The sequence below is a fragment of the Scyliorhinus torazame genome, chromosome 4 (assembly GCF_047496885.1).
Source record: "Scyliorhinus torazame isolate Kashiwa2021f chromosome 4, sScyTor2.1, whole genome shotgun sequence".
NCBI classification, from domain to species: domain Eukaryota; kingdom Metazoa; phylum Chordata; class Chondrichthyes; order Carcharhiniformes; family Scyliorhinidae; genus Scyliorhinus; species Scyliorhinus torazame.
In genome coordinates this window covers 150,474,365-150,501,528 of record NC_092710.1, presented here as the reverse complement: position 1 = coordinate 150,501,528, position 27,164 = coordinate 150,474,365, and the positions used below count along the sequence as shown (strand labels likewise).

At 42.1% G+C, this 27,164-nt stretch overlaps 1 protein-coding gene across 2 annotated transcripts in view; it reads left to right on the top strand.

Moving 5' to 3' along the window:
- Positions 1-932: 932 nt before the first annotated feature.
- The window catches only part of LOC140410533 (disintegrin and metalloproteinase domain-containing protein 17-like), a 103,329-nt gene continuing 77,097 nt past the window's right edge, over positions 933-27,164 (top strand). For both annotated transcript variants that reach the window (XM_072498756.1, XM_072498755.1), the window contains exons 1-5: positions 933-1,171; positions 9,521-9,653; positions 17,061-17,194; positions 20,672-20,760; positions 23,318-23,501. In XM_072498756.1, the coding sequence (XP_072354857.1) occupies positions 1,045-1,171; positions 9,521-9,653; positions 17,061-17,194; positions 20,672-20,760; positions 23,318-23,501 (667 nt within the window). In that variant the 5' untranslated portion in view covers positions 933-1,044. The remainder of the gene's footprint in view (positions 1,172-9,520; positions 9,654-17,060; positions 17,195-20,671; positions 20,761-23,317; positions 23,502-27,164) is intronic.

Genomic DNA, 27,164 nt, shown 5'->3' with positions numbered 1-27,164 from the left:
CTCCCACGACATGGATTGCAGCAACTGGTTAGTCAGTCTGGGAGGCTATAGTAGGATTAGCAGTAGTGTCGAACCCGAGTAATAGAAGTATAAATAGTTTAATAAACGTGTTGAAGTTATCTCCACGTCTGAACCTTCCTTTGTCAAGTGCACCACAAGGAAGCCGCTTATGTTACACCCAGAACATAACAAATCAGCTGTATATTGCAAAAAGTCGTACATTTTTTCAAAGCCATCGGCATTACATATAGCAATGCTTTTGTTGTATAAGTGGTATTAGTGTTTTTCATCGTGGCTGCTCCTTAGAAACCTCACAAAAGTAGATTTTTATTTAAATATTTCTATTTTCGTGTTCTGTCTTTGATTTATAAATTGTTATTCATCCCAATATAAAACAAAAAGTAAAACATTTTATTCAGAGTTTGGCAATCATAGATCATAGAATTTACAGTGCAGAAGGAGGCCATTTGGCCAATCGAGTCTGCACCGGCCCTTACAAAGAGCACCCTACTCAAGTCCACATATCTACCCTATCCCCGTAACCCCCACTTAATCGTTTTGGACATGAAGGACAATTTAACATGGCCAATCCACCTAACCTGCACATCTTTGGACTGTGGGAGGAAACCGGAGCACTCGGAGGAAACCCATGCAGACACGGGGAGAACGTGCAGACTCCACACAGACAGTGACCCAGCCGTGAATTGAAGCAACTGTGCTAACCACTATGCTACGGCACTGCCCACAATAATTGTATAACTGCAAATCTTTCAGCCTACCCCATTTGAGGCTTTCCTTTACCAATATGGCGCCAGTTACCACACCCCCCCCCCCAACCCCAACGCCAACGAACCTGGGCCGAGCAGTTCCGGGCCGAGATTAACCGTTTCCGGGTTGTTCGATGTCCCGGCTGGAGTGGTTGCTGTGGGTTTCCACTTCCTGCGGGGGAAGCGGCGGCGGCTTCTTCAGCTTGGGATGTGGGAGCCGCGGCCTCGGTGAGCGCCGGGCCCGCCCTCGTAGTGTTGAGCGCTCCGAGTCTGAGCGATGAGCGTGCGAGGCCGCGGCGCTGGCCTCACCGCCGCTCTCCTCCTGCTGGCTTTACTGGGAGACACCGTTGGTGGCAGGGGAGCCGGGCCCCAGTCACAAGCCCAGGGCCAAGGGCGTCAGTTCGGTAAGAGGCGGGGTGCGAATTACTCATAAACCTCTCGGCAGTTCTGATAAAGCAGCATCTGTGTTGATGGTTGTTGGTATGGATGGTCCAGTGGCCTTGGATAGGGATGTATGGAAGTATTGGATATATTTATATCCTGGCAGATCTCCTCTGGTCTGTTTGATAAGTGATCTGTCTAAAAAAGTAATAACTTTTTCGGAAAGTGTGTGACACACAACTTCTAATTTGGTTAATTTATTGGAGAGGCGAGTGTTTTAAAAAACTGGTGCAGTATGTTGGGGTTTGTGTAGAGCTTTACTGAATGGCTGGGCAAATATATTGGTCAACAAATCTCATATGCATATTATCTCACTTCTCATTAGCTACTGGTGTGTAATAATTACTCAAAGCAAAAGTTTTTCTCAGAGTTTCAGCATTTTTCAGATTGGGAAACCCCGCCGGAACATGAATTGTTGGAACACAGCAGAAGGCCACTCAATCTGTTGTGTCTGTGCCAGCTCTCGCCAACAGCAACTCACCTAATCCCATTCCCCTACTTTCTCCCTGATGGTCCCCAGTTACTTTTTCTACCTTAGCTAATTATCCAATTTTTTTTTTTAAGACCTTTGTTGAACCTGTCTTGACCACATCCTGCAGTACATTCCAGAGTCTAACCACTCGCTGTGGATTTTCCTTATGTCGCTGTTGCTTCTTTGCCAACTGCTTTAAATTTGTGTCCCCTGGCAGGTTGAGAGAGTGAATAATGAAGCATGTGGCATAAGCTAAGGATTCCGTATGCTTTATTAATTGGTTTCTCAACCTGTCCTACTACCTTAAGTGATGTGTGCACATATACCCTCCAACTTCCTGTGCTCTTTCGTCTCTTCGAATTGCACATTTCATTTATATTGCATCTCCTCAATCCTCCTACTGAAATTAATTATTTCACAATTCACTGCGTTAACTTTCATCTGCCACTTGTCCATTCATTCCATCAACCTAAGTTCACTTGAAATTTATCACTATCTCCTCACAGTTCACAATACTTAAGTCTGAAAAACAAATATTCACCACCACTGCTGTCATCTGTAACTCAGTCATGCTGATCCTTTTATTCCATGAGCTCTAAATTTGCACTTTATCAAATGCTTTTCGGAAGTCCATGTACACCACATCAACAGCATTATCCTCATCAAAAACCTATATTTGCCCGTATCAAATCTGTGTTGACTTTCCTTAATTGATTCACAGTTATCAAAGTGATGGTTCATTTTATCAAGAATTATTGTTTCTAAAAGCATTTCCACCACCAACGTTAAACGTTTTGAACAAGGAACGTTTCCAGTCCTCTGGCACCACCATATGTAAGGAGGATTGGAAGATTGTGGCCAGTGTCTCTACAATTTCCACCCTTGCCCCTCTCAATATCCTTGGATGCATAGTTAGAGTGACTACCTTAACATCAAGGCAGCAATTGGCATGAGTATGGCATCTAGGAGCCCTACAAAACTGAAGTCAGATGGGTGGCATGTGGAGCAGGGGTTAGCACTGGGACTGCGGTGCTGAAGACCTGGGTTTGAATCCTGGCCCTGGGTCACTGTCCGTGTGGAGTTTGCACATTCTCCCCGTGTCTGCTTGGGTTTCACCCCCACAACCCAAAGATGTGCTGGTTAGGTGGATTGGCCACGCTTAAATTGCCCCTTAATTGAAAACATAATAATAATTGGATACACTAAATTTATAAGGAAAAAAACCTGAAGTCAGTGGGAATTAGGGGAAACTCTCCACTGGTTGGAGTCCTACCTAGAAGAAAGGAATACAGCAATAGTTTGTTGGAGGCCAATCCATTCAGCTCCAGGACACCATGGCAGGAGTTCCTCAGGGTAGTGTCGTAGCCCACCATCTTTAGATGCTTGATAACCTTCCTCCCATCATAAGGTCAGAAGTGATGAAATTTGCTGATGATTGTACAGTGTACAGTGAAGAAGACTCCTCAGATACTGAAACAGTCTGTGTCCATATGCAGGAAGATCTGGACAGCGTTCAGCTTGAGCTGATAAGTGACAAGTAACATTTGTGCCACACAAGTGCCATAACGATCTCCAACGAAAGAATCTAACCATCTCCCTTTGACAATCCATCACTGCCTCCCCCATTATCAACATCATGGGGTTTACCATGAACTGAGTCTGAACTGGTCAAACCACACAAATACTGTGACACGAGAGCAGGTCAGAGGCAGGAAATTCTGTTTGAGTGACTCTCCTCCTAACACAAAAGCCAGTCCACCATCTACAAGGCACAAGTCAGGAATGTGATAGAATACTCTGCTTGTCCTGATGCGTACAGCTCAAACAACTAAAGAATCTTGACACCATCCAGGAAAAGCAGCTTGCTTGAATGACACCCCATCCCCCACCTTAAACATTCACTCTCTTCACCACCAATGCTAAGTGGCAGCAGTGTGTACCATCTACAAGATTAACTACAGCAAGGTGACAAGGCTCCTTCGATGGCATCTTCCAAACCTGTGACCTCTATCACCTAGAAGGATAGGGCAACAAATGAATGGGAACAGGCACAACATCGAGGGCCGAAGGGCCTGTTCTGTGCTGTACTGTTCTATGTTCTATCACCACTTGGAAGTTCCCCTCCAAACCACGCACCACCTTGACTTGGAACTGTAATCGGCAATTCTTCACTGCCATTGGATCAAACTCCTGGAGCTTCCTTTCCTAATAACGTGCTGGGATACCTACACCAGATGGTTCAAGAAGGCAGCTCACCACCATCTTCTTGAGAGCAATTGGGGTGGGCAATAAATGTTGTCTTTGCCAATGACACTCATATCCTATGAAAGAATAAAATACAAATCTCAACTGATTGTGGGTACTTTATCAACTTTACTCACAGCCAACCTATTGAATACCTCTTTAATTTTTTTTTATTATTAAATATTTTATTGAAAATTTTTGGTCAACCAACACAGTACATTGTGCATCCTTTACACAATATTATAACAACACAAATAACAATGACCTATTTTATAAACAAAAAATGAATAAATAATAAATAACAAAAATGAAAACTAGCCCTAATTGGCAACTGCCTTGTCACAAGTAATACCTCTTTAATTTTAACACGTCCATTGTCTCAGCTATTTCCTTTTCCTTATGACCTGGGTAGCAGCTTCCTTGCTAAAGACAAATGCAAATTACTCATTTCGTACCTTGGTTATATTCCCGGCCTCCATGAGTAAATTCCCTTTTAGATTCCTAATCAACCTCGTTCCTCGTTATACTGTTTGTATGCCAATCAAAACTTGGATTTTTTTTAATCAGCTGCCAGTCTCTTATACTCTCTTTACTTCCCTTATTTATTTTTTAAACTTCCCCTCTGAACCTTCTATATTCAGCCTGGTTCTCTATTATCCACCTGACATTTGCCATATGCATCCTTTTTCAACTTTATGTTATTTTCTAACTCTTTCATCATCCACTGAGCTTAGAATTGTTTGCGCTTGTACAGTAGATTTAGTTCTGTGTTCGTTGGAACTTTTGTAAAATCCATTTTGTGGTTGCCACAGATGTTTTTAAAAAATAAATTTAGAATACACAATTATTTGTTTCCAATTAAGGGGCAATTTAGTGTGGTCAATCCACCTAACCTGCACATCTTTGGGTTGTGGGGGTGAAATCCACACAGACATGGGGAGAATGTGCAAACTCCACAAACACTGGTTGCCACAATTTGATGGTATGGTAAATCACCTCGAGCTTCTTAGTTTGTCATGATTGTGGCAGTCATTGAAGCACGTTGAAATCAGTATGTAACACTAAAGCCTGTTATTTTCCCCTGCCTGTTGTAATGAACAAGAAGGACGTGCCATTTCTCTTCCTAACTCTTGTTAAGTTGTGCGGCAGAAATAATTGGAATTCTGCGCAGGTTTTTCCATGCTCCAACTTTTAATTTAGTCTTAGTGCCATCTATTTTTAATAGTAACTGGAGCCAAATTGTCAAATATGTTTTATAAAATTGTGAAAATACGGACTTAGACTCACTACAAGAACAACCAGAATTTTTCAATGTCTAACCTATTTCTTGATAGCCATCCTTGAAAAAAACGTTGCACAAAGTTTCCAATAGTAAACAAGTCTGAACTAACGATGAATTTCACAGGTATGATTGTATGAAGCATTTGCTGCTAATATTTGCAACCTTTATGCATCAGAATTATTTCCCTAAAGGGTAAGGATTGGACTTAAAATGCTTGGGGTAGCTACTAAAGCTGAAAAATAAATTGCAGCCTGTAGGTTTTGAGTCCTTGGTTTAAGAAATGCCTTTTGTTGAGATTGAGGCCATCTCCTTAGTCTTGAATCTGGCACTCAACGTTTGCTCTGTGGGTTGTTTAATTTAGTAATTGGGTGGACTGAGCTACTGGGAATCCGATTTTTAAAATGCTATGGACTTGCTGTTTCATTTTCTGCTGTTTGTACAAAGTCATCAGGATAATTCTTTTATTGATTAATTATGAAAAAATATTTAATTCCAAACATAAACAATAACAACAACACCATATTTCGACAAAACAGAGTTAACAGCTTGAATATTTTCCCCTTTTAGTCCCCCCTACCCCAGATGAACAGCTCCTCAAATATCATCATGAACGGCCTCCACCGTACCTCAAACCCCTCTTCCGACTCCCTGAAAGCGAACTTAATCTTTTCCAGCTGGAGAAACCCGTACAGAGCCCTCAGTCAGGCCGCAACCTCCGGTGTATCCGACCACCAATTCAAAAGAATCCGTCGCCAGGCAATCAGAGAGGCGAAGGCCACGATGTCGGCCGCCTACCCCTCCAGCAGCTCCAGCACCTCCGAGACCCCAAAGATCGCCACCTTTGGGGTCCAGCTTCACCTTGGCCCCCACTATCCTCGATAAGGTCCCAAACAAAATACCACCTCCCAGAAGCTCTTCAACTTGTTGCAACCCCGAAACTAGTGAACATGATCGCCAGCCTCCACTCACACTTCTCACATCCATCCGTTAGTCATGTGTACCGTTTGCACCACTTTAAGCTCATTTTAGCACAGGAGGAAGTTGAGTTCGCTCGCCGCATCATTTCACACCTGGGCCCCCATCCTATCTCTCTAACTCCCCGGCCCATTTCTGCTTGATCCTCTCCACCAGAACTGTACCCTGCTCTCCCAACCATCCGTATATGTCTACGATCCTGCACTTCCCCACTTTCATCTGGAGAAGCAGTTTCTCCAGAAGTATGTACTCCGGTAATTCTGGGCATGTCGGTAGCTCCTTACACACAAAGACCTGCCCCTGACAGTACCTAAACTCACTCCCCTTCTGTAGCCCAAATCTCTCCCACAGCTCCATCCAACCTAGTGAATTTCTCCTCCGAGAACATAGCCCTGGCCGGCTTCAACCCCTCCTCCTTCCACCACCTTTACATCTGAAGGGCCATTGCCCGGGGCTCTGTCGCCAATGCAAATAATAATGGCGACAGCAGGCAGCCCTGCCACGTTCTCCTATGCAACCCAAAATACCCCAAACTTGTCTCATTATTTAGAACACCATGGGGGATGCATACAGCAGTCGAATCCAAGCGACAAATTTCGGTCCAAACCCAAAACCTAACAGAATTTCAGAGAGATACCTCCACTCTACCCGGTCAAATGTCTTTTTCGTGTCTATGGACACAATTACCTCTGTCCCCCATCCCCCTGACGGAGTCATAATTACATTCAGCAACCTCCTAATGTTACTGGAGAGCTGCCTCACCCGTATAAAATCCATTTGGTCCCCAGAAACCACCTCCGTGATTCACCCCCTCCAACCTACACACCAACACTTTCGACAAGATTTTCACAACAGTGTTTATCAGCGAAATGGGACTGTAGGACCCACACTCCAGTGGGTCCTTCCCTTTTTACGGGATGAACGAAATTGGCGCCTGCGCTAATGTAGCTGACAGCAGCCCCTTTCCCATCGCCTCATTAAATAAACCCACCAGGTGGGGGTCAACTCCATCACAAACTGCTTGTAAAACTCCACCGGAAAGCCGTCTGGCCCCAGGGCCTTCCCCAACTGCATCCTCCCATCACTCCCTTAACACCACCCTTCCTCAAATGCCTGCCTACTCCCGTCCTCCAACTCTGGGAACTCCAACTCATCCAGAAACCGCCACATATCCTCTGCCTCCCCCACTGGCTTAGCCTGTACAATCCCTCGTATTTCCGGATCTGACACCATCTCCCCCTTCTCCACCTTCACCTGCAAAATTTCCCGGGACGTTGTCTGATGCTGCAACTGGTGGGCTAACATCCGACTGACCTTCTCCCCATATTCATACTGTACCCCCCTCGTCCTCTCCAACTATCCCACCACCTTGTCCATTGTCAACCGAGCAAATTGCCCCTGCAACTTCTTCCTCTCTGCTAAAAGCTCCCTCGTGGGACCTCTGATTAGCTCCTGTCCACCTCAACTATGTTGTCTAATAACTGCTGGTGCTCCTCCCTCCTCATCCTATCCCAGTGGACCTTGAACAAAATAAAGTCCCTTCGGACTACAGCCTTCAAGGCCCCCCAAAACATAGCTGCTGATATCTCACCATTCTGGTTGAGCTCCACATAGTTCTTAATTGCCATTCTCACCCTCCCACAAACTCCTTATCAGCCAAAAGTCCCGAGTCCAACCTTCATCCCGGCCTCTGCCCCTGTCCCAAACAAAGCCTCGCATCTAACCAGTGCGGCACATGGTCTGAGATCACAATTCCTACATTTTACGCCCTAACCATCGCCATCAGCATCACTTGGCTCACCACAAAAAATATATTTTAGAATATACCCTTTACACATGGGAGAAGGAGTACTCCCTCCCTCCTGGATTCCCAAACCTCCACGGATCCACCATCCCCATCCTTTTCATTAACCCTTCCAACTCTTTCGCCATCCTCAACCTTCCCATCGACTTAGGGCTCGACCTATCTGACTCGGCTCCATTACAAAATTAACCCCCCTCCCGCCATGATCATCTAGTGAAAGTCCAGGTCCGTATTCACTCCCAGTAACCTCTTTAAAAAAGCCACATCATCCCAATTAGGCGCATAGACATTTACCAACTTCACCCCTCCCCCGGGTCCTGCACCTCCATCAACAAAATGACCACCCCCCATGGCTTTGAATCAAACTTTGAGTGAAAATCTTCCTCAACCTCATCTGATCATTCACCCGGAGATGTGATGTGTCTCTTGCAAGGAAATCACCTCCGCCCTCAAGATCTTCAGGTGCGGGAACACCAGGGACCTCTTGCCCCGTCCATTCAGCCCGAGGACATTACATGTTACAATTCTCACCGGAGGCTTATGTCTCCACCCCCCTCTAGTGTCCACCGTCATCATCCATAGGCTCTACCTCACCCATTCCCACTCAAACTGGCCCCCAAGATGGCCTCCTGCCCCACCCATGACCACATTCATCCTCCATTCTTGCCACGTCACATTCTCCCCTCCACTTTTATTGATTAATAAAGAGGAAACCAAAAAAACTGTTGGTTTTTACAAACTATATAGTTATGTACCCTTGTAAAATCTCTTCCCCCTTAATTGTATATTGTCAGAACAGGAGCTTTTTATGACGGCCGGTGATGAAATAGTCTGGTTTCAATACGTTTGATTGTTGTGGTTGTAACTGTATAGCTGTGTAAATCTGCTTTGAATCTTGCTATGGATTATGCTTCTCGTCGGTGTTGCCTCCTCATGAATTTGATGATGGAATATTTGGCAGCACTGGTGCTATTTAAAGTATCAATTTACCTCCCCCAAATTAACGGGCAATTGAGTGTGGCCAATTCACCTACCCTGTATATCTTTGGGTTGTGGGGGTGAGACCCACAAAACATGGGGAGAATGTGCAAACTCCACACGGACAGTGACCCGGGACTGTGAGGCAGCAGTGCTAACCACTGCGTCACCATGCCACCCTGGCCGGGTGCTGTTGAAGGTCAGTAGGAAGTGATTTAGGCCTTTTCTTCTTGGATGTGTTCACGAACCTCACTGAAACCGAAAGTAACATTGTCAGCCCAATCTTTTTTGGTGATTAAATCCTGCAGACCCCACTACACATTTATTCTTTTGATGCACAGTATTTTACACTTTTCTATTTCATCAATTATTCTGTCCACTCATTTGTTTCCAGCTCAGTCTGTAATTCTGAATTGCCGCCTGATTTTGCACCATTTGCAATCTTGATCGATTTGAATTGAATCTAAGTCACTCAATGGGAAAAATGTAATTAAATAGCATACATAATAAGCAGTGTGCGAATAAAGAAAATCTGAGATTCCATTCTTTTTTTACAGATGTCTTGAATCAATTGTTGACTGATTATGACATCCTTTCCTTGTCGGATATCCATCAGCACACTGTGAGGAAGCGAGACGCAGCATCACCGTCCCATATAGAGCAATCAGTACAGTTTTCAGCCCTCAACAGGTATGCATGGATAGATTACTTTGCTTAGTCAATTTCATCAACAAAATGAGAATTGCAAGGAAATCTTCATGTTTGAGTGCTTATTCCACGAATAAAGATAAGATTTATATTAATGAATAGGGTTCTATTTCCTATGTTAAAAAAAAAACCATTCCATCCAAAAGCAACCGTGCTTTTCATGGCAAAAAGGTAGAAAAGGATTGAAATAACTGCTTCAATCATTTTTGAAAGACCAGAACTACTTTTTAAAAAATAATAATTTAGAGTACCCAATTCATTTTCCAATTAAGGGGCAATTTAGTGTGGCCAATCCACCTATCCTGCACATCTTTGGGTTGTGGGGGCGAAACCCATGCAAAAAATGGGGAGAATGTGCAAACGCCACATGGACAGTGACCCAGAGCCGGGATCGAACCTGGGACCTTGGCGCCGTGAGGCTGCAGTGCTACCCACTGTGCCACCGTGCTGCGCCAGACCAGAACTACTTAACACGTGGTGCTATATTCCAGCACGTTCTTTCACATTGTTCTGCTAAAACCAATATCTCACCTGTAAGCTTCTGCAAATGTTAGTGTGGATTGTTGTTTCAACTCCCACTCTTGATTTAGTATGCCACTCATCCAAGTTGTGTTATCCTGAACCAAATTTAATCTTCTACACTGGAGTGCTTCAACAATACTGAATTGTATCTGTGATCTGTGACACTGTTATGGGCCAGAGTTTAGAAAACCCCAAAGTATATCATGGAGTTCACCAGACCCACGACGTCTAATAGATTTTGGTTATGGGGAGCACAAGGGCCACTCTCCAGGTGTTATGCAACAGAGACCTTAAGTAATTTTAAAACAAAACAATGTTTATTCTCTGAACCCAGTTAACATTTTATAAACATACAGTTAACATCTTATCAACTACCAACACGCGTAACCTCACAGATACAATACTCTATAGGTAACCCTTAATACCTTTCCTAGCATCATCCATAAGTTAAATCCTTTTGTAACAAAGACAGGTTTAAATTATCTACAGAAACAGGTATTACTTTGAAATCATCAAGTGAGCTGAAGACATTCTTCAGCTTGTAGAGAGAGAGAGATCATTACACATCTGCTTGCTTTGAATACAACTCTCCAACTCTGAAAACGAAACCAAAAAACAGAGCCACATAGCAGCTTTACAGCTCAAAACAAAAGTGAAAGACAGACAGACAGACCAGCTCCACCCACACACTGACATCACTGCAGCTATTTGATAAACACCCATTTCTTAAAGATACATCCAACTGACAACACTTCTTGATGGCTGGCTGCTGGAAGCAGATGAAAAATTATTAATATTTAAGAAGGCAGAAACTTGCCCAAGTAAACAGATAAAATAAACTTTAAACTCTACAGTTGCAAATTGCCTTTCTGTTGTAAGAATAGCAATCCTAAGATTAAAAAGTTAATGCAGAAGATATTTTCTTTTGAAGCTGACTAGGGTAAATCTTTCCTAGTATTGGCTTCGTACTGTGCCTACTGTAAGTGTGATCAAAAAGCAATTTTCCAATTCATTGGCGAAGACTCTGTATCTGATGAGAGGAATGAAATCTAACTTTGTTTCACACAAAATAATATTTTTTCTTTGCAACAGTATTTTCCATAATTGGGTTTTTGGATTGCAGTTCTGCTTGAACACCAGAGCAGGTTGTGAAAAATTCTGATGGTGGGATCTGACCTTATTAACATTTCAGGTGTGCTGCTCACTGTTTGTGTTCACTTTTGTCAGTATTGACTATACTTTGCTTGTAAAAGAATGAATTTGCTGATCCAGTAATGGAAGGAAAATTGTGTGAATACAATTCTACATTCATAAGAACATAAGGACTAGGAGCAGGAGTAGGCGATCTGGCCCCTCGAGCCTGCTCCACCATTCAATAAGATCATGGCTGATCATTTTGTGGACTCAGCTCCACTTACCCACCTGCTCACTGTAACATTTTATTCCTTTACTATTCAAAAATCTATTTACCTTGCTGCCGTAAAAACATTTAACGAGGTAGCCTCAACTGCTTCACTGGGTGTGGAATTTCACAGATTCACCACCCTTTGGGTGAAGACGTTCCTTCTCAACTCAGTCTTAAATCTGCTCCCCCTTATTTTGAGGCTATGCCCCTAGTTTAGTTTCACCTGCCAGTGGAAACAACCTACCTGCTTCTGTCTTGTCTATTCCCTTCATAATTTTGTGTTTCTATAAGATCCCCCTCATTCTTCAAAATTCCAATGAGCATAATCCCAATGTACTTAGTCTCTCCTCATAAGGTAATCCTCTCAACTCCAGAATCAACCTCGTGAATCTCCTCTGCACACACTCCAGTGCCGGTACATCCTTTCTGAAGTAAGGAAACCAAAACTGTACACAGTACTCCAGGTGAGGCCTCACCAGCACCCTATACAGCTGCAACATAACCTCCCTGCTTTTAAACTCCATCCCTTTAGCAATGAAGGACAAAATTCCATTTGCCTTAATTACTTGCTGCAACTGCAAACCAACATTTTGCGATTCATGCACAAGGACACCCAGGTCCCTCTGCACAGCAGCATGCTGCAATTTTTACCATTTAAACAATAGTCCATTTTGCTGTTATTCCTACCAAAATGGATGATCTCACATTTACCAACATTGAACTCCACCTGCCAGACCCTTGCCCACTCACTTAAATTATCGATATCTCTCTGCAGACTTTGCGTCCTCTGCACACTTGGCCCTACCATTCATCTTAGTGTCATTGTGAACTTTGACACATTTCACTTGGTCCGCAACTCCAGATCATATATGTAAATTATAAACAATTGCAGACTCAACACTGATCCCTGAGGCACACCACTAGTCACTGATCACCAATCAGAAAAACACCCATTTATCCCCACTCTTTGCTTTCTGTCAGTTAAACAATCCTCTATCCATGCTAATACATTACCCTTAACGCTGTGTGCCTTTATCCTATGCAGCAACCTTTTGTGCGGCACCTTGTAGAATACCTCCTGGAAATCCAGATACACCACAACCACCGGATTCCCATTGTCCACCACTCTCTTAATGTCCTCAAAGAACCCCACTAAATTAGTTGAATATGACCTGCATTTCATGAACCCACATTGTGTCTGCCCAATTGGGACAATTTCTATCTAGATGTCTCGCTATTTCTTCCTTAATGGTAGATGCAAGCATTTACCCCTCGATAGTCTATAGTTACCCGCCTTTTGTCTACCTCCTTTTTTAAACAGTGGCGTCACATTTGCTGTGTTCCAATCTGCCAGAACCGCCCTTGAGTCCAGCAAATTTTGGTAAATTAACACAAGCGCATTTGCTATTCCCCCTGTCACCTCTTCTGGCACCCTGGGATGCATTCCATCAGGGCCAGGAGACTATCTTTAGCCCCATTGGTTTGCCCAACACTACCTCCTTAGTGATGATGATCGTTTCTAGGTCCTCACCTGCCATAGCCTCCTTGCCAACAATTATTAGCATGTTATTTGTGTCTTCCACTGTGAAGACTGACACAAAATACCTGTTCAATGCACCAGCCATTTCCTCATTTCCCATTATTCCCCTTCTCATCCTCTATAAGACCAATGTTTACCATAGCTTCTCTTTTTCTTTTTAGATATTTGTAGAAACTTTTGCCATTCGCTTTTATATTCTGAGCTAGTTTATTCTCATAATCTATCTTTTCTTTATACCTTTTTTTGTGGTTTTCTCTTGATTTTTAGTACGGTAGCACAGTGGTTAGCACTCACACTTCACAGTGCCAGGATCCCAGGTTCGATTCCCGGCTTGGGTCACTGTCTATGCAGAGTCTGCCCGCTTTTCCCATGTCTGCATGGGTTTCCTCCGGGTGCTCCTCCCACAAGTCCCTAAAGACTTGTTAGAACATTTGGACATTCTGAATTCTCCCTAGGTGTACCTGAACAGGCGCCAGAGTGTGACGACTAGGGGATTTTCTCAGTAACTTCATTGCAGTATTAATTTAAGCCTACTTATGTCAAAAAAAAAAGTTTATTAAAAAAAAAAATGATTTCCCAATCCTCCAGTTTCCCACTAATCTTTGCCACTTTGTATGCATTTTCTTTCAATTAGATACCTTCCAATATTTCCTTAGGTATCCATGGCTGATTATTCCTTTTCCTACAGTCCTTTTCACTGGTATAACCTTTTTCTGAGCACTGTGAAAAATCTCTTTCATAGTCCTCCACTGTCCCTCAGTTGCCCCACCACAAAGTCTTTGCTCCCAATCTACCCCCTCCCTTATCCCATTGTAGTCTCCTTTGTTTAAGCACAAGAGACTGGTATTGCATTTTACCTTCTCACCCTCCATCTGTATTTTAAATTCAACCATACTGTGATCGCTCCTTCCGAGAGGATCCCTAACTACAAGATCATTAATTATTCCTGTCTCATTACACAACACCAGATCTAGGATAGCTTTCTCCCTCATAGGTTCCATTACATACTGTTCGATAAAACTATTGCGGATACGTTCTATGAACTCCTCCTCAAGGCTGCCCTGACTGACCTTGTTTGGCTAATTGATGTAGATTAAAAGCCCCCACAATAATTGCAGTACCATTTTTACATACATCAGTTATTTCTTTGTTTATTGCCCGTCCCACCGTGATGTTATTATTTGGTGGCCTATAGACTATGCCTATCAGTGACCTTTTCTCCTTACTATTTCTGATTTCCACCAAATGGATTCAATCTTTTTCTCCATAGAACCTATATCATCTCTCACTACCGCTCTGATGTCATCCTTAAATATCAGAGCTACACCACCTCCCTTACCTTCCTGTCTGTCCTTCCGAATAGTCTGATACCCCTGGATATTTAACCCCAGTCGTGACCATCCTGCAACCAAGACTCTGTAATGGCCACTTAATCATACTCTTTTGCGATGATTTGTGGCGTCAACTCATCTTTTTTCAAATGCTACAAGCATTCAGATAAAGTACCTTTATGCTAGTTTTAATACGTTCTTTTTGAATCCTAACACCTCCATTAATAACATCTCCTGAGTTCTTCTTCCCTTTATCTTTTTTCCTAACTTTCCATGTAGTTGAACCCACCTTCCCATGTGCTAACCTGCTGCTTTGCTTTTCATTAATCATTTTACTTCCCGTAGTGTTCATTCTTAATGACCTTTAGAGCCCAAGATCTAGCCATGATTGTGTTGAATGGTGAGTGGTCTTGACAGGCCATATGATCTAATCCTGTTCCTATTTCTTGTGACTTAATAGGAGCCCGATATTGAATAGTTTTCTTGCTCAAACGAAATTGCCCTTAGGTTAGGTGGGGTTACTGGTTTACGGGGATAGGGTGGAGGTGTGGGCTTAAATGGGGGTGCTCTTTCCAGGAGTTGGTGCAGACTCAATGGGCCAAATGGCCTCCTTCTGCACTGTTAATTCTATGAATGCAGGAATAAATGTTTAAATGTAGTCATATGATGGTCAGGACATCTTACTTTGTTTATAGTAACAAGTTGATGAGAAAAGGCATGCAGAAGTTATAAACTTCCCAGTTTATAAACTTCCAGTAGGGTGCTGGTGGTCAGATGAATCCTCAATAAACCTTTTGTTATGTTTGAATTTTGTTTTGTGGTCTACTATTCATAAAATCCAGGAATATATCAGTTTGTAATGATATTGTGACTTGATACACTTCTCAGTATTTTTCAGAATTGTGTAATTTTACCTGAAACTCATCCTTTGGCAAGAGGGTACATATTGTAGCATATTGATATACATCATGCATAACTTAAGTAAACTGTGTATCCAGAATTCAAGGTTCTATCCAAACCTTCGATTAAACCCAATTATTTGATTGTGCAGTCAAGGAACCATGAGTGAAAATAAGTGAAAGTGTACCTCACCTCTTCTATATCACTATCTTCCTCCCATTATTGAGAACATCAAACCAGAAGAGATACAGTATTATCGTGGCTATGTTACAAAGACAATTAATCCAGAGACCTGGACGAATGACCTGAAGGTGCACGTTCAAATACCACAATGGCAGCTGGGGAATTTAAATTTAACTATAAGCTAACGCCAGTAATGATGATTGTAAAGCTATTGGATTATCATTGACAAACCCATCTGGCTCCTTTAGTGAACAAAACCTTCCATCCTTACACAGTCTAGCCTACATGTGAATCTTTTCTTTATTTATGGGATGTGACTATTGCTGGCTATGTCAGCATGTATTGCCCATCACTGATTGCTTTTGAGAAAGCAATGGTGAGCTGCCTTCTTGAACCGCTGCAGTCCCTATGATGTAGGGTATATCCACGGTGCTGTTCGTGAGGGAGCTCCAGGAATTTGACCCAGTGACAGTGAAGGAATGGCGATATATTTCCAAGTCCGGATGGTGAGTGACTTAGAAGGGACCTCCCAGGTGGTGAGGAATCTTGGTGAGTTCCTGGTGCATCTTGTAGATGGTACACATTGCTGCCACTAATTGTTGTTGGTGGTGGAGGAGGGAGCGAATGTTTGTGAATGGGGTGCCAGTTAAGCTGGCTGCTTCGTCCTGGATGGTGTTGAGCTTCTTGTGTTGTTGCAACTGCACTCATCCAGGCAAATGGGGAATATTCCATCACATTCCTGGCTTTGGAGCCATCAGGAGGTGAGTTACTCACTGCAGGATTCCTAGCCTTTAACCTGCTTGTGTAGCCACAGTATTTATATGGTTGGTCCAGTTGAGTTCTGAATCTACAGAAATATGGTTGACTCTTAACTGCCCTCTGAAATTACAAGTAACTCAATTGTATTCAAAAAGGAGGCTCACCGCCACCTTCTCAAAGGCAATTGAGGGTGAGCAATGATTGTTGATCTTGCCAGCAAAGCCATACCCTGTGATTGAACCAAGAAAAAGCTACAAGGCCAGATAATGAAAACGTAAACAACTACCAAAGCTTTAGGGATTTTGTTTATTTAAAAAAACAACACAGCTCTTCAGAAAAGGTTTTTCTTATCTTCCTAGCATAAAATATGTGCCATAGATGCATTTAAATGGCCTTGCTATGCAAGTTGCTTTAAAACTCTTTAAAATGTATTTGATCATGGGATGTGGGCGTCGCTGGATAGGCCAGCATTTATTGTCCACCTTAATTACCGTTGAGAAGGTTGCGAACTGCCGCCTTGAACGGCTGTAGTCCATCTGATGTAGGTGCACCCACAATGCTGTTAGGAAGGAAGTGCCAGGATTTTGACCCAGTGTTAGTGAAGGATGGGTGATATCGTTCCAAGTCAGGATGATGTGTGCTGAAATAGAGTGCAATGTAAGCATGTATGTTTCTAACAGATGATTGGCAGAAAATTATTGCTCCTACAGAATTCTTGAATATCTTACTATGAACTTTTATCTTTACAGAAATTTTAAATTGTATTTAACTTCAAGTGTGGAGCAATTTTCTGAAACCTTCAGAGCAGTAGTAGTGGATGGATATGGAAATGAAGAAGAATATCATGTGCAATGGAAACATTTCTTTACTGGCCATGTGATTGGTTAGTGCATGTAACTGTTTTTAAATCATAAAGTACTTTTGTTGTGTAGGCGCTAGCATTGCTGCATTGAAAACATAAGCTTAGGCAACATTTCAGTAATATGAAAGGTGTTTTGAAGGAAGGGAAATTAATTTGTTCAAAATGAGGAATATATTCACTCCATCGGATACAGCTGGTTGAGTTAATCGCAAAATTTGAAACTCATCTGCCTGTTAAAACCTAATCCTCCAGACTCAATCTCAATCAGATTGAATGATGATGTAATTGCGACGTTTAATAGCATCAAAGGAGAGGCGGTGAGAAGTTATTTCCATTGTTGGAGAAATCTAGAATTTCTAGAAAATCTAGAATAGGGGCATCACCTCAGACCATTGAGAGATGATGTTAGGAAGTACTTCTTCACGGATAGTAGAACTCCCTCCCCAAATGCTGCTGAGAATAGATCAATTGAAAATTTAAAAACTGAGATTGCTAATATGTACAGAGGTGAGCAAATGGAGTTAATGCACATTTGGTATGTTCTTATTAAATGACAGAACAGGTTTGGGACTGAATGGCGTCTTGTGTTCCTGCTTGGATATTTTCTCGATGAGCCTGCCATTTTAAAAAATCCCTGTAAACTTCAATGTTTTTTAAATTTAGAGTACCAATTTTTTTTTCAATTAAGGGGCAATTTAACGTGGCCAATCCATCTACCCTGCACATCTTTGGGTTGTGGGGGGTGAGACCCACACAAATAGGGGGAGAATATGCCAGCTCCACGGACAGTGACCGTTGTGATCGAACCTGGATCTTCGGTGCCTTGAGGCAGAGTGCCAACCACTGAACCACTGCTGCCCCTTGTAAACTTCTGCCTGTATCTTGTCCTTCAGATTCAGTTTACCTATCACTCCTGCCGTTGAATTACTTTACAATTTGGACAACTCGGATTGAGGTCAGCTGCTCTGCTTTACTGTCTCTGTCTATCTGCATATGGATGTTGCCATTGCTTCCTGCTGCTTATCCGACATTAAAATTAAACAATTTAATGTCAGCAAAACAGAAATCATCCATTTAGTCTTCTACATAGTTCCAATCTTGGCTCCACCTCCACTGGCTGCCACCTCCTACATGGTCCAGAAGTGCAGAACTTTGTTTCATTGCCTGAAATTAACGAGTACACCTAATTTGTTGACAAAAATGCTTTCTTTCATGCCTACAGTGTTACATGCCTCTGTCCCTACCCTTCTATCTCCACTGCTGAAACAATCCTTCCATGTTGACCACCTCACCGCTGTGATTTATAAACGACAAGTTATTCAGACTGTTGCAACTTATGTCCTCATGCATGCTGAGGCTCACATCCCCATTATTCTTCTCCATAGCTAGCTGTAGTGCCAGCCATGGCTTAATTGGTAGCATTCTTGCTCGTGACTCGCAAGGCTTTGGGTTCACGCTCCACTCCAGGGCTTGAGTACAAAATTCAAAGCTGACACTCCACTGCTGGGAGTGCTGCAAGGCCGAAGGTGCTTGTTTTGGATGAAATGTTAAAACTAAAACAACTGCTCAGTTGGATGTAACAAGTGGCAACATTTTAAAGAACAAGAGGGGAGTTATTTCCAGTGCCCTGGCCAATATTTATCTCTCTATTAACATCACAGAAACAGATGATCTGGTCATTATCACATTGCTGTCTGTGTGAACTTGGTGTACGCTGCTGTGCTTCTTATTTTGCTACAGCGACTCCTCTGCCAAACTACTTCATTGGTGCTTTGAGACATCCGGTGATCATAAAAAGCGTTCTATAAATGTAAATCTTTCCGTCTCTTCCTCTCTACTTCCACTGACTTCCCATGTCCAAGGAAGTACACCCCCCCTTCAATCTTATTATTATAATAATAATACCCACTCGGACTACTTCCTTTTGTCACTTTACTTTTCCCATCCCTCTCCTGGATTCTTAACCTCCTTTGGACATTCTCATGACATTTTTGCTTTTTCTCACTGTCGTCCTTTTATCACGTTTTTGTTCTCTCTCTTCCCACCCTGTTCATTCTCAATCAACTGCCCTGATCAGAGTTTTAAGTATGTTATGAGCAACGTAGAGATGTAAGCTGTAGATGAGGGTAAAATTACAAATTTCTTTTCAAATTTCTGATTTCTGTGAGGAAAACATCCTACCTTTCTCTTACTAATATACTCAAAGTACTTTGAAGTGTTGCAGACACTCTCAGAATTTTGTATGGATAGATTCAAATACAAGAGTCAAATAAAGAAGCATATAATATGATCAGCAAAATGATGGGTTAAGTACAAACAATTCCCTGGATTGCACAACGTTGAATTTTATCCCTTTTTAATTTTATTCCTTGCTCAGAGTTACCAAGCCAATGCACAGTGCCAATTCAAATTCAATCCAATTCATGGTCCCCAGACAAGGGACATACTAGATTCAAGCTGACAAAAGGAGGCATCACACCTGATTTCAGGCTTGGTATTAGCCAAAGGCCGAGAGGCTTTCGATTATCATCTTGAGTGTACATGGGTTGCTATCGAAGTATTGGAGTCTGAGGGCATTGATGGGGATACCCATTTTAATATCTTATTGTTGACATATTCATGCCTAAAACCATTTATATGCCAGAGTTCAAAGCCTGGATTTTGATTAGCTGGATATTTGAAACTGGTGAAAATGCAGTTTTTCAATACTTGGTTTTAGCTGGCAAAATGAAGGACAAGAGAAAGCATATTGGGAAATAAAAAACATTTATTTAAATTTGACATTTGAGGGGTAGATAAAAACTAGGAAAAAGAGGTTGGGTGGGGAAATATTAAATTAATATTTATGTAAACATAAGGGAGAAATAGGGATGATATTAGAACTATTTCATTGTTTGCATTTTTTTCTCATAAGTTTAGTGTTGAAGTATGTTATAAAAGGGCAGCACGGTGGCGCAGTGGTTAGCACTGCTGCCTCACGGCACCGAGGTCCCAGGTTCGATCCCGGCTCTGGGTCACTGTCCATGTGGAGTGTGCCCATTCTCCCTATTTGTGTGGGTTCCCCCCCACAACCTAAAGATGTGCAGGCTAGGTGGATTGGCCTCGCTAAATTGTCCCTAAATTGGAAAAAATGAATTGGGTACTCTAAATTTAAAGGAAAAAAAAGAAGTATGTAATAATAAAGTTGCAGTAGGGGAAATGTCAAGGTGATGTAGACATTATTAATTAATGTAAGTTACATTTTTATGGCTGCCACTCCTTCCCTGTGTTCAATGAACACAATATTTCTACAGTAAAGACATTGCTAGAACCCCTCAAATTTATGTTTTGTAAAAGCCCTTCACAATGTGATAGATTGTCAGCACCATGAACACTAATAATTGTTTATTAATTACATATCACCCCTATTGAGAGCAAGAATGGCTGAATCAATGTTGAAGTAGAAACTATGAATGATCCAAAGTTTAATTAAATGAAATTTATGTTTTTAAATAAAAGGTGAACCGGGTTCAAAAGTCCGAGCTGTTATTGGTGATGAGGATTTTACTGCCAGAATTGTTACTGATGAAGGAGAATTTAACATAGAGGTATTCTTGACTTTAATTTACTTTTTTAAGATGTCGTCTTGAAACCCTGGTCTTCAGAATTTAATATATTTTTTTTGTGTTGAACTACTCTATCTATTATGCTGAAGAAGAATTGTACTTGAGTGAAACGATGGTTAGCACTGCTTTCTCACAGCGCCAGGGACCCAGGTTCAATTCTAGCCTTGAGAGACTGTGGAGCTTGCACGTGTCCTCATGTCTGCAGGGTTTCCTCCGGGCGCTCCGGTTTCCCCACACAGTCCAAAGAGGTGCAGGTTCGGTGGGGCTATGGAGATATGGTGCAGGATTGGGCCTAGGTATTCAGAGGGTCGGTGCAGACTCAATGGGCTGAATGGCCTCCTGCACTGTAGAGATTCTATTCTATGAAAATGCATACATTTGAGCTCAAAGATATTAGACTTTAATTCATATATGAGCCACACAAGTTTACAACACAGAAGGAGGCCATTTGGATCACAGTATCTTTGTGATAAGCTTGCAAAGTATATGCTCTCTAGGTCTTTAGTACCCATTTTATAATGTGCCCATAATTGCACAACTACTAACTAGTGTTTTGTACAAGTAACCCTTGTATTGCCAAAATGTTTACCTCTACACAACATTGCTTGCCTCTTTTCCACTGAAACTTTTATTCATGCTTTTACCACCTTTATATTCCACTATTCCATTGTCTTCCTTTCTGGCTGCCCACTTCCCACAAACATTCCTGAAATGCAGCTGTTTGTGTCTGATCGTCTATTACCCTGTACTCGTTGACTTACATTAACACCTTGATCTGTGTAGTATTACGTTTAAACTTGATCTTTAAATCCTTATCAGATTTGTTCCAAACTCCAAAACTTATCTCTATCTCATAGTTCAGTCTTCTGCCTCTGGCCTATTCTGCATCCATGTTCCATAATTGGAAGCTGAACCTTCACTATAGAAGTATTTTCCTCTTTGACTTTCTATGTTTCTCTATCTCTCCACTCCCTGCCCCTAGTCTGCACAACCTCCCTGATAGAATCTACCTTTTTAGTGAAGAATCTACCTTGTTAGTATATAACTAATTACAGGAATAAATGGCCCAAAACTTAAAATGGCTTCTTGTAATATATTGTTAAAACACACCAGCCTCTATGAAGTAATGACGGAAGGAGATTTGCCGCAAGGAACATTCATTCAAACTGAATAAAAGCAATTTACTCCATACCCGAAGCTCTGGTTCATAATCTGACGAGTGGTGTGTATCGTACGGCGTCATGAAAGATACAAAGATACCAAAGCTCAGATCTAACAAATGGTGCTGCGAGCAGGTTTCCGCAGCCTGAGGTGAACCCCCTGAAGGTGGACACGACCTCATTCCCGGCGAGGCAGTGCTCATCAAGAAAATACAGAAAGCACCTCTCGGGGCCAAGTGGGAAGGCCCGTACCAGATTCTGCTGACTACACAGTCCGCTGTGAAACTCCAAGGAAAGAAACACTGGGTTCACACGTCATAATAATCATATAATCCGTTCTAATGTTTGAAACATTATTAATTTTAAGTTACCTGGTCTGCTTAGCAGGCTTTACTAAACCGTTACATGACAATGCCTTTCTTCAAATGTCTCACAGTTATGCTCAAAAATTTTATATCTCCAGGTGCTGACTGTGTACTGCAATTCTTACCCACTCAGTGGGAGGTATCCCTTTTATACCCGTTCCTTATAATATTTAAGAAACCGCTGAATGGTATATTTTTCCAAATAACTCCGACCAAGTCAAAGACTTGGCAATACACATCCAAAACGAAGTTAAGAAACTTGAACACCCCTCTGATTCTACTACTTGGGGTTGGCTCTTTGGATGGTTAGGTAGCACTGGAAGGTCCGTTATCCAGGGAATTTTCTTCTTTTGCGTTATTGGATTTATCCCTGACGTAGTCATCATGGTCATCAGATGTGCATGCCAATGCATGCCAGCCCCTAACGCCCAAAGGATTCAAGTGGTTCAGTCCACACCCAGTGCACCACCACCCAATAACTTCAAAGTGGAAAGTTTCTGTTTAACTATTATTTACTGCATTACTACTGCATATTAATTATTTATTAATAATGTTATTACTGAATTATATAATAAATTTTGCCAATTATTACTAAATCATATACTCAACTTCAGTTATTTTACTGTATAATCATTTTATTTGTCAACATGAAATAATTATTAACCTTTTATTACAGAATTATGTAATCAATTTTAATCATGTCGGCTTTTTGTGATGATCTCAGTAGATTTAAATTTGTGAAATATTTGGGACTGTAATGATGTGTTTTAAAAATAAGAGATTTGCATTTATGTAGAACCTATCCTGATGTCAGGGCACCTGGAAGAGCTTAAAAACCAATGAAGTAATTTTGAGTGTGCTCACTGTTGTAAAATAGGAATCATGCTATATAAAAATGCTGCATAAATGCAGATTCTTTTATAATAAAATTGGCCTGAGTTGTGAAAGGTTCGAAGTTGCATTTTTATTAATTTATTTGATTTAGTGATAACCTTTATTTATTCCTTTTTCTAGCCCCTATGGAGGTTTATTGACTCTGTGCCTGTCGAAAAATTGTTGGCGTACAAATCTGAAGATGTCCGGGAAATTGGGCGTTTAAAGTCATCAAATGTTTGTGGTTATATAAAACTGAATGACTCTGAGCTTTTGCCAGAAGTTGATGAGGAGGAAGATGATTTTGATATTGGTGCTTCAACAGGTGGGTATTTTTGAGGAACTGCTGTCTTATTGTTGGTTTCTTGTCACTTGGCTTTCTTCATTTTGTAAATTGGTCCTCAGCCAACCTGCTGTCAGCAGTTGATTACAGATCTGTTGGCTCTGCATTGGCTGGAATATTGCCATTCAAGTTTCAAGCTGTCTGGGAAAATACTTTACTCCATACCATTGGATGTGTTTGGCTTACTACTCTGCAATTTCCTCAAATTATTTGCACAAAATTTTTAATTCTGTAATCCGAAGCCCAATCTCGGTCACTTGCAATACAGTCAGTACCTTTAGTGTGGCTAGAAGTTGTGCTCTGTGGATATTCCAAACACATTTTACAAACTGAGATAAAATTGCAGACGTTAGTGTTGTCTTTTGTGAAACAAAGCACATCTGAATATAGGGTGTGCTATTGATCAGAATCACCAACAGTGAAAGGTTAAATCTTCAGGGTAGCTGTATTATTATGGTTTCTTGTACTTTGTTTATGTAGTTTACAGGAAAATTTGTCCTTCGTAATCCCATGTATGGTTTCAACAAAACCATTTTGTACATTTCATTTTGGAAAGGGAACTTGAATATTGAGTCTTCAACTGAGAACTTGGATAGTACTATGGAAATAGAGCTTAGTTCTTCTCAAACTAATCAATTCTGTTTATTATCTATTGTATGACTCCTTTGCATTAAGATAGTGTTCTTAATCTTGTGCAGAAACGTTTTGTTTTAGTACTTGTACTACTTTCCATTCCCTTTTGTTTTATGAAGGTGCAGGGAACCTGGACTTGTGCTTCTGCTGTCAAAAGGATAGACAGATGAACTACCCCTATAATCTCCATCAATCCCTACTTTGGCTTCTGGGAATTACTGCCTAGACAGGACACCTCTAACGAGTATACTAGAAACAGGCAAGATAGATGGATCAATTGAGTTATGCCTTAAGCAATTTGAATACCTTTTCCACCAAATGTTTAAAATAACCAGCAGGTGGATGTAGAGAAGCATTTTGTGTTAAGAAGAAAGGTTGAGGCTTAATAAGCTAAGAATGCAATGAAAAGTAATTAGGAAGTAATTACTTCAGTGAGTAACTCCTTCAGTCGGTTGCATGAAGATTCCGAGATGAGTTGGATTTGGTATAATAGACAATATAACCGAGCCTGAGCACTCTTCCTGGTGCGAAGCTTTTCTGTTGCTCAGAAACCATATCATGTAAAGTGTTTGCTTTTCCTACTCATTAATGGAAGGGTGGTCCAAGTTTCTTTGGAAACAGTTGCATTTGGCATAATCTTAAGAGGGCTGAATCAGGCTCCGATATTCAAACAGAAAACAGACACATATATAAAACAGACACATTCCTGGATCGGAGTGGGGAGAATTGAACTAAGATGACCGTCTCACAAAATTTCCTTCCGTGCCTCTATCCAGTAAAATCTACCCAATTGGAGAATTGGGTGCTGTTTTCTGGCACTGGTCTTTAAAATGCCTTCTTCCTATGGGGTCCAACGCAGGGATGTTCAGTTTCTTGGTTTGTGCCAGGCAGGCTATTTGGCTTGGCTCACAGTTGGGTCTTATTTTTGATAGGGGTCTCTTTAGGTAGTGCAGGTTTGTGCAGTAATGTGCCCCTGAAAGAAGAGGGTTATGATGCTAAATGGAAGATTACAGTCTATCGTGGTCCTGAAAAAGATACCCAAAGATCAAGGAAAGATAATTTTCTGTCGTATTTATTTTTCATTCAAAATATTTGAAATGCTTCTTTGATGACAAGGTGTCCTTTTCTCACTCTTTTCTAAATTAAAATGATTTACATTTTTTGGGAGAAGAGTTTACAAACTGCTTAACAGTTCCTTACCTGCTTGTTTTTCTACAGGGAAAACATGTGAACACAATGCACAATCCCTTGTCCTGAAATGAGGAAAGGTTCTGAAATGGTAACTTTGTTTTCCTCTCCACAGATGATGCCTGATCTGAGTATTTCCAGCAATTTGTTTTATTTTAACCAGCATTACAAACCCTGACCTTCTACAATAGGAGATGCTCCTGAAGACTTTGCAACTGGGCCACATTATCAGTCATTATTTTACTCTTTACTGATGTGAAGTGGAATTCTGTTCTTTACCTGTTCAGTGGCTTCTCCTTGTAAGGAAACTGTAACTCCTGGTGCTTTCCATTTCTCTTGTGACCTCCTCAGAATGACTCAGTCTCACCAGCACCATGTTGTTAACTTTCCATATCCTTTTAATTCTACTCATCAATTCATGGTCCTGGAAGTAATCTGGAGATTATCATTTGAGATTCTGTTTTTTTAAATTCCCCTCTAGCTCCTTCAACTCTGACAGCCCTTGCCCCTCTTTTTCTCTGTCATTGGTTCAGCCATGGACCACAACGTGTAGGTGGGGGCTGGGATTCTCTGTTTCTGAGACTAAGTGTTGATGCCGACGCACCTAGGGGTATGGCCTGGGGAGACACTGATATGACCTGTGACCCTAGGTTCACAGTGGGCTGTCAGCGGCGTGTGCGGCTGCATGGCTGCCTTTCCGGCTGCGGCAGTGGTATAGCCCACCTCCTGGCCACTCCGCTACTCCTCTGGCCCCACAGACGCCCCACAGCCAGCGGCACAATTGTCAGCCAACTATGGTGATATTGGACACTTTCCTTAACTCCTCTCTCTCCCTCAGCAGCCACGACGCCGGTTTCATAATTTTTAAAAGCACAAGTGAACTGCGCCGCCGGGAACTCGGCCCATTGGAGTTGGAGAATCGCAGAGGCCCCGGAGAATAACGGGTCAGGCCCACTAATGATATGCAAACGGTGTTTACTGTACGTGCGTTCTGGACCCCATTGGCACCGCTGTTGAATCATAGAATTTACAGTGCAGAAGGCGGCCATTCAGCCCATCGAGTCTGCACCGGCTCTTGGAAAGAGCACCCTACCCAAGCCTACACCACCCTATCCCCATAACCCAGTAACCCCACTCAACCAACACTAAGGGCAATTTTTGGACACGTAAGTGCAATTTAGCATGGCCAATCCACCTAACCTGCACATCTTTGGACTGTGGGAGGAAACCGGAGCACCCGGAGGAAACCCACGCACACACTGGGAGAACGTGCAGACTCCGCACAGACAGTGACCCAGCCGGGAATCGAACCTGGGACCCTGGAGCTGTGAAGCAATTGCGCTAACCACTATGCTACTGTGCTGCCCATGGTGACGAAGAATTGCGATTTGGCGTCAAATTGGCGGCTGCCGTGATTTTAGCGTCAGAACCTATTCTCGCCCAATTACGTTTTGCGATTTTGGCGTCCGCCAACGGAGAATCCCACCCTTTTCTTTGTTACCCTGTCCCCTGCAGAATGTTTTCCCTTGCACTGCTGAGGCAACATACCATTTGGAACTCAAGTGGTAGCAGAACAGTCTGTCCCTGCAGCAATCAAATCCCTAATTACTACTGCATTTCCAGGCAGCACGGTGGCGCAGTGGTAGCACTGCAGCCTCACGGCGCTGAGGTCCCTGGTTCAATCCTGGCTCTGGATCACTGTCCGTGTGGAGTTTGCACATTCTCCCCATGTTTGCGTGGGTTTCGCCCCCACAACCCAAAGATGTGCAGGGTAGGTGGATTGGCCACGCTAAATTGCTCCTTGGAAAAATGAATTGTGTACTC